At 32.8% G+C, this 8,303-nt stretch overlaps 2 protein-coding genes across 2 annotated transcripts in view; one reads left to right on the top strand and one right to left on the bottom strand.

Moving 5' to 3' along the window:
• The window catches only part of LOC108722362 (tetratricopeptide repeat domain 30), a 7,799-nt gene extending 1,454 nt beyond the window's left edge, over nucleotides 1-6,345 (bottom strand). The window contains exons 1-9 of the mRNA XM_018447431.1: nucleotides 6,194-6,345; nucleotides 5,905-5,966; nucleotides 5,342-5,460; nucleotides 4,603-4,764; nucleotides 3,559-3,624; nucleotides 3,146-3,484; nucleotides 2,630-2,930; nucleotides 2,301-2,569; nucleotides 3-278 (exon numbers count right to left, since the gene is read on the bottom strand). Of these exons, the coding sequence (XP_018302933.1) occupies nucleotides 3-278; nucleotides 2,301-2,569; nucleotides 2,630-2,930; nucleotides 3,146-3,484; nucleotides 3,559-3,624; nucleotides 4,603-4,764; nucleotides 5,342-5,460; nucleotides 5,905-5,920 (1,548 nt within the window). The 5' untranslated portion in view covers nucleotides 5,921-5,966; nucleotides 6,194-6,345. The remainder of the gene's footprint in view (nucleotides 1-2; nucleotides 279-2,300; nucleotides 2,570-2,629; nucleotides 2,931-3,145; nucleotides 3,485-3,558; nucleotides 3,625-4,602; nucleotides 4,765-5,341; nucleotides 5,461-5,904; nucleotides 5,967-6,193) is intronic.
• On the top strand, nucleotides 1,180-2,186 carry LOC108722398 (nucleolar protein of 40 kDa). Its single transcript, XM_018447487.1, has 2 exons — nucleotides 1,180-1,392; nucleotides 1,484-2,186. The coding sequence occupies exons 1-2, from the start codon at nucleotides 1,276-1,278 to the stop codon at nucleotides 2,135-2,137; spliced, it is 771 nt and encodes a 256-aa protein (XP_018302989.1). The 5' UTR covers nucleotides 1,180-1,275; the 3' UTR covers nucleotides 2,138-2,186.
• Nucleotides 6,346-8,303: the final 1,958 nt, after the last annotated feature.

Genomic DNA, 8,303 nt, shown 5'->3' with positions numbered 1-8,303 from the left:
TTCTTGAAGATCTTCTCCACTTGAGTGTAATTCTCCAGGTCCCAGTAGATCTTCGCCTGCGCCATTAATACGGGAACGTATCTGTCGAGGGCCTCCTCATAATCGTTCACAGCCTTCTTCACGGCATTATCATCATGATTCAGTCTCGCCTCCTGGACCTGCTTAGTCGCTTTGCGAAGCGCTTCCGTATGTTTGTTAGCAAGATCATCGAATTTGCGATATGCCTCCTCCGGCGAAGTTTGTTGCGTTATTAGCGCGTCCAAGAAGTCGTATAAATACTGGAAAAATAATGCAAATTTAAAAATAATTCTAATAAGTAAAACATTATTGTACATCAACTAGGAGTATATCAAATCCTTTAATCGAAATTTGTGCTTAAAAATTTTTCCAAAGTGAACTCTATTTTTTGCAGAATGTCTTATTAATCCATAAATGGAATTACTAATTTATTTATATTTCACAATTTTATTTTTCATAGTTTTGTGTTATTCATACAAGCTAATTATTATACTGTATCTATAAGTTTAAGTTTTTTATATACAATCTTGACTAAAATATTAGATATTTATATTTTCTCATTTATTCGGAATTCTTTTTCTGCATTGTTTCTATTGATTGTCGGCATTACATATAATAAGTTTAAAGAGTTCTTGAAGCAAAAGGATAATTTACAGCAAATGTCATAAATCAATTTTTAAACTAAAATTTTAAATAATGTGTCTAATACTTTTAGCCAAGACTGTAATTAAAAATTTTGTAACTTCTTCTAAAACTAAAAATAAAAAAGTTTACTAGCTCCTGAAAAGACCGATATTTTCTGTTATAAGTTAATATCATTTTTTTGTTAATATCATATTTTTGTTACCCTGGTATTTTCTAAATTAAATAGAATATTAAATAAAGATTAAATAAATATTAGAATATTACATATAAAAAATTGTAATCGGAACCTGTTTAAGAATCTAATTTTTATTTTTGCAAAATATCTACTATTATAATACCTACTATTATAATATAATATTTTCTATATCACATACTTTTGTTACATTGTTCTATGAATTTTAACGTATTTGTAAACACTTTAATCAAAACTTCAATTATCGTTAAAAAATAATAAAAAATGTCCCCTATAACGCTGCGGACATATCGATATTACGGCCCTGTGTTTGTTGATAGAAATCTAACCTATAGCGCAATACTTTTCTTTTTATTGATTTTACACTTATTGAAACGTCATCACTCGCATACGAATGTTCTTTCGATGGGAAATTAAAGATGACAAAATGCGAATTGAATCAGATATTTCTGGGTGAAGTCGCATCCGTGCAAAATTACGGAGCGTTCGTCAGAATACCAGGTACCTCGCAGCAAGGCTTAATACACCGATCACAGGTGTGTATTATTAGACTCTCATATAATAAATACTAATAATAATAATCTCTGCTGTAATGTAATTCATTGATTTCTATGCAATTCTCGTCAGGTAAGCACGGCTCATGTCGACAATGTTGCAGAGATCTTGCAAAAGGGTGAGCGAGTCTGGTGTAAGGTGATATCGGTTGGGGAAGACGGCAAGGTAGGGCTGTCCATGAAACACGTAAATCAGGGAAATGGCACGGATCTAGACCCTAACGGCGTGGAACTGCAAAGAGATGCACAACGGAGAAAAAATCCAGGAATAACTCAGCATAAGGCCATACAGTTGGAAGCGGTATTGAATACTACATGTACCAAATGTGGGACCAGAGGACACTTGTCCAAGGACTGCTTCATGTCTCCCGATGGCAAGAAGTATGAACTGATTCCAGAAATCGAAGAAGAGAGTGTCCTGGAACTGGACAGTAAGAACGCTGAGAAAAAGATAGAGAAGAAGCATAAATCAAAAAAGAAGAAGAAAAAGTCGAAGAGGAGCAAACAGTCTACTGATGACAGTGATACAGAAGACAAGGAGAGGGGCAAGAAAAAAAAGAAATTTTCTAAAGAACGCAAGAAGCATAAAAAGAAATACAGCAGCAGCTCGAGCGACTCCTCCAATAGCTCATCATCTGACGACGCAAAATCTCACAAACGGAAACACTCAGACGATCACGAAACTCGTACCAAAAAATGCAAACATTCGAAAACCAAACATTCATAATAATTGTTCCTATTCTTTTTTTAAATATAATTTAGTTTGAATATACCTTGCGTTGTGCATATAGCTTGTATATAAAATATATATATAATAAGGCTGTAAATTGTTTGAAATGCTCAAATTGAAGTCTGACGAATAAAAATGACCGATTAAGAATTAAACTTACTGATGTTAGATACTTGTAAGTCAAATGTACATTTTCAGCCAGGACGTCGGCGGCTAGATCATAATACTGATATTTACAATACAGGAGTAGCAAGTTGGCGAAGGTCTCGGGTGGGAACGGGTTTTGCTGCAGCAGAAACTGCAGTTTCTCGAATCCTTCACTCGGTTTTGTGTCCATGTTTATTAACGCCTGATTGTGTAAAGTAACGGCGTCGAGCTCCTCCTCGGAACGCGGTGGCATGTCCGTTAACGCCTCCTTCGCTGCGTCATCTGTAATATTAAGCAAAACTGTAAAAAGACCTTTTTAAAAAGGCAGCGACGCGAAATTACAATTTTGCAATTGGTACTCGATAGCGGCTTTCAGATTGAACGCCTCCGTCAGAGCTGTCTCGTGCAGCGTCAACGTATTCCCGACACTTCGAACTTCAATACCCTCGGTAGCCATCCCTACGCTCAACTCTGGATGCTCCCTTATACCGTACTCGATAATAGTGGCAATATGTTTTAGGGATGCTGCATACTCTTTCAATTTGAAGTAACAAAGAGCAACATTATACGATAAGTGAGGCTTGAATCCTGCAATTTGTAACGCATTCGCAAATTTTTTGAGGGCCTGTTCGTACTTCTCCTCCTAGAAATATAATCGTGCATATACATCAATTAATAACACTCAACTGACTCAGTTAACAACTAAGAATAATATAACATCAATGTTATTTCATAGTCAACAATGTAACTATTATATACAGCATGTTATATTACATTTATATCGTTGTTGGATGTGAAATTATAACATTGATGTTATGTTACTATTGGTGTTTAGTGGAGTGTTACAAATATATGCACCTTATACAAGAGACATCCCAAATTGATTTCAGTATCAATGTCGTCGGCAGGACATTGATCCACGAGATTTTTCGCAGCTACCATGTCTTCCTGTCCGTACTTTATAGCTGCCTGCAGCTTCTTTACCTTGAATTCCAAGTTACTTTGATTGATAATGCTCGAACAAATCGTCCATGCTTCTGGGTACATGCAAGCTTGATGCAAGGACTGGGCGTAATAGAGCTTATACAGATTCTCTTGTGGGCACAGTTGAACCAGCTTCTCATAACATTGAGCTGCGGCCATGAAATCTTGTGTGTAAAAGTAACAATGGGCCAAAAGGGATAAACAAGGTCTAGACTGAAAGAATACTTTATTCAGTATTGGCGTTTACATAAATTGAAAAACACAATATCACATTACAGCGTACGTACGTTAGGATGAGAATCTAAAAGGTTTAACAAGACTTTAATACATTCAGTATATCGTTGTTCTCTTATCTGGAACACAATATTTAATTATTTATTTCTTTATATTTATATTTGTATTTAATTATATATTTCTTCGTTTTCGAAGATTATAAAAATCAACAAGACAAAAATATTTCAAACTATCCTATTTCTCATTTATTCGTCTTTAGGTTTATCTATTAAAAAATTTTTTAATGTATACATAATATATGTGTATGCACAATTTAGTATGTACCATTACATATATTATCTTAGTGTACTCTCCATCCTTTATGTGCACATTTTCTATGAACGTAGACATAGCGAAAATTATAATAAAGCACTATGAAACTTTAACAACTAATTAGTACTATTTCATGATATAGTGTAGTATACATATATGTACTACATGTGGCTACCAGCATGCATTCACGAGTATTGTTTTGACACAAGGCTGAATCCGTTGCCTAGGAAACAACACCAGGGAATATAATACAAGTTTTTAATTCAATTCATATATATATGTATATATATCATTATCAATTATATTTTTATAAAATGCAAATTTTGTTTATTTAATACGCACCTTTGGACTTAAACAATTTATAATGCAGATATATATATATATTGATTTAGTTATTTTTTTATAGAAATAAAGAAATAATAATTGTGTGCATACAGCGGCAATGTTTTGTTTAACATCTAATACTATTGCATGCACACGGACAGATCACTTTTTAACCAACGCTTATGATTATTCAAATTTCAAACGTTTATACTTAAAAAAACTACTTTATGGCTTTATGAAAAAAAATGTCTTACACCTTTATTACTTAATTTTATATGAAGTTTCACGTTGCAATATTATCCTCGAATTTCGGAACACCCTGTATATTCATATATATTTACACAATTGATATACAATATATACAGCAATAAATGTATATAATATGAGAAAAAATGCATCTAATCCCACAATAACTTATTCATATCAGATAACTTATCTCTCTTAATCTGATCTAAAATTACTGTCAAATTATTAATTTTATCTATCATCACTTGCAATTTATGTTCTTGCGTCTTCAGTAATTCAGTAATCTCCAAGCAATTTTTTTTAAGCATTGCTGAGTGCTCATTTGAGAAAGATGGAACATTCAGAATTTTTACTGGCTTTACAAGAACCTTCGTCATCTGTAACAAACCACGCTAATGACAAATACAGATAAATAGTAAATTAATGTATTTACTGGTTCTATTGAATATAATTCAAATAAATTACAATAACAGAGCTATTTGAGCCTGGCTAGTTAATGTACACCAATTCATATATTATAAAAGTACAATTACAGAATACAATCTATTAAAATCATATGTTTCGACCTTCAATATGATCCTCTTCAGTTTAACAATTTAAATATTCAATATAAATACAAATACATACATTACATGTTAATGTCCCTGACTACATTCTGTTGGTCAAGTTTAGTACGAAAAACGTATTTTATCGCCCGCATAAATTAAAATACTAAATTAATGTATTTACTGGCTATGTAATGTATGTATTTGTATTGAATATTTAAATTGTTCACTGAAGAGGACCATATTGAGAGTCAAAACGTATGATATTTTAATAGATTGTATTCTGTAATTGTACTTTTATAATATATGAATTGGTGCACATTAACTAGCCAGACTCAAATAGCTTTGTTATTGTAACAGATAAATAGAAAGTAAAATAATAATTATCAGTTCTGTGAAGAGCACTTACATGTATTTCATTGGTGAGCTTGATACACTTCTCAAGCTCCTTTGCACACAGTAGTGGATACCTCTCTCTAGCGTCACACAACTCAAATACCACATCTTCACATTGTTGCTCAAGATCATCTGAATTCAAAACAAACAACATTATGAATAATTGTACAAAGTACTTCCAATTTAGAATAATTTTGTTGGAAAAAGATCCAAGATCGATTTATAGTCCATTCTTGTTTTAAAACTTTTAAGTGACGTCTTAAGATACTAATACAGCTGTAGTCAGTAATCTCATAATCAATTCTTATATTTAAGATTGTCTTAAATCTTAAATATATTTATTTAAGTACTAGTATACTACTAACATTTAAGACAGTTGTAGGATGTCATGAATCAATCAGAAATATTAACATTTTAAGACATCACTTAACACAGACTTAAAATAAGAACCAATTATGAATACTGGTCTATAAGTGAATTAACATTTTAAGATTGTACTATTGTACTTAAGACAATCTTAAATATAAAAATCGGTGCCGAGGTTTCCAATAATAAAGCACAACATGGAATACCTACCCATTTCTATATACATACAGTTGGGTCCTCACATCTGTGTCGTATCCCTGAGACCTTCATGCCTGTTTAAAAAACAAACAAGAGCATTTTAGAATACATGCAATACAAATATATTGAAACACTTTATAAAGTAAATTTAAATATGTGCAGGCATTTAAATATGTGATAAAGCACTTTGCCTATAAAAATTGCACTGTAAAAAAAAAACGACGCTTCATTTCGTCACTGATTTAAGAGTGAAATTCACGCCGAGATTCAATTTCAATTTGACTTTTACAAGCGTACGTACACAAAATTTCTGGAAGTACGTTAGAGCAATTGAGGATCAGATTGGTCGTTTACAGCATCAGAATTGATCGGAATTAATGAAACCGTCAAGCACTGTTAACTCTGTCAAAACGTCGAAAGAAGGTTTGAAGAATACGGGTTGACACTCGTCCCGCCATCAAAGGGACATTTTCTGTTCTTCATAGCTGCATTAGGTCTGTTCGAGTTGCATGAAATCCCCAAATATTTTTGCACTTAAAATGAGATAGATATATATTTGGCCTTGAAAAGAGAGAAAGCGAAGATGCCGAGTGCCAAAAATGCAAGCAACGCGAACAGACCTATTGTACAATCCTGGCTGCGGTCCACTTGACGCTACAAACGCTTCGAAGCGTTTGAACGACCAATCAGAACAAAGAATTTTACGAATTGACTAATCAAAGAATGCTTCGAAGCGTTTATAGCGTCAAGTGGATCGCAGCCCCTGTTGCATAAAGTTGGCACATTTATTTGGATCTATAATCTGACAGCTTTTTAATAAAAGTATACTAAAATCAATATATTATTGCATAGTTTATATATATTTTATAAGCCATAAGAAATGGACGAATCATAGTCGATTATTCTCCTTGAATTCGACTATAATTGGTCAATTTCTTACGGCTTAAGGCTTAAAACACCTATTGTAGATCCGGGGTAATTGCGCGAACTGTACATATGCACTGTATATCTTAGGATGGAGTCCCATGAGGTGTATTTATCGCGTATCGCATAACCGCGTAACCAATCAGAAGCGATCTGCTGTTATAGTTTCGCGTTTTACTGATTATTGATTGGTTATGCGCTTACGCGATACGCGGCAAACATGCCTGATGGGACTTCACCCTAACTGTGCATTTTAAAATGAAATAAAAATAGGTCTATTCACATTACTTGAAATCCCCAAAAATTTGTGCACTCGAAACAAGATAAAAACAATTTAGACTGTGGTCCACTTGACGCTACAAACACTTCGAAGCATTCTTTGATTAATCAATTCGTGAAATGCTTTGTTCTGATTGGTCGCTCAAACGCTTCGAAGCGTTTGTAGCGTCAAATGGACCGCAGTCTAAATTGTTTTTATCTTGTTTCGAGTGCACAAATTTTTGGCAGTGTACGACTCGATGCTTTCCAACTATACGACACAAGTCGACACAATCATACACAGCTAAAATGCTGAGTTCGACTGTGTCGTCTCTCCGTGGATACCAACATGACCAACAGTTTTACATTTGACATCATTTATTTTTCTGATAGCAGTGATAGAAGTGATATTCTGATAGCAGATTGTTAATGATTTTAAGGTTATATTCGAATATATTCGGAACATAGATGTATGCGAGATAAACAGCGAGACTAACAAGACTGATAAAAGTTACACTCTTTTGAACAATTAGGACCGTGTTCTTGACTATGGAAAGTATTTAGTACATAATTTTTTATTATTTTTATTATTTATTATAAAGATAAATGTATTGCCTACTATACAATAATTTAATAACATATTGAACATTCTTGTGCCACATAGCTTTTATTAATTTGAGTTATTCGACTGAATATAATATTATACACATTTCCTAGTTACAGCAACAAAAGGATTCACATGCAAACATTGCAATGCATGTATTGCTTCATTAGATACAGCATCCATACATGAATGTTTAAAAAACAAAGATATATATATATAACAAAGATATAACATTATGTTTATAATTTAGCACCACGTATTTTTGTTTTCAAAACTTACTATAACATTCCACAGGTAAATCAAATAAAACGTTAAATGAATACAGAATTTTGGTTAAATTAATGTTTGCACTTTGCAAATCCCTTGATACAATTCGGTTTTTGTTAGTTAAATTATTATAAACCGCTGTCTATAAAATTTACCATGCATATATACCGAAAAAAATATAGTAATAAATTATATAAAGTGTCTGTCCTGAACTCAAACGGTGAAATTATAAAGCTAAACAGCGTTCCAACTACAAGTCGACTGTGTAAGGCCGGAATCAGACTACGCATTGAAGATTGAGGTTGAAGATTGAAGATTGAAATTTGACCAATAAGGACAAAGAAATTTTAGCTCCTTT

The sequence above is a fragment of the Mycetomoellerius zeteki genome, unplaced genomic scaffold, assembly GCF_001594055.1.
Source record: "Mycetomoellerius zeteki isolate Tzet28-1 unplaced genomic scaffold, Tzet1.0 scaffold202, whole genome shotgun sequence".
In the NCBI taxonomy this organism is placed as follows: domain Eukaryota; kingdom Metazoa; phylum Arthropoda; class Insecta; order Hymenoptera; family Formicidae; genus Mycetomoellerius; species Mycetomoellerius zeteki.
Note: the sequence above shows the minus strand (reverse complement) of the source record. Positions and strands in the feature narration are given on the sequence as shown.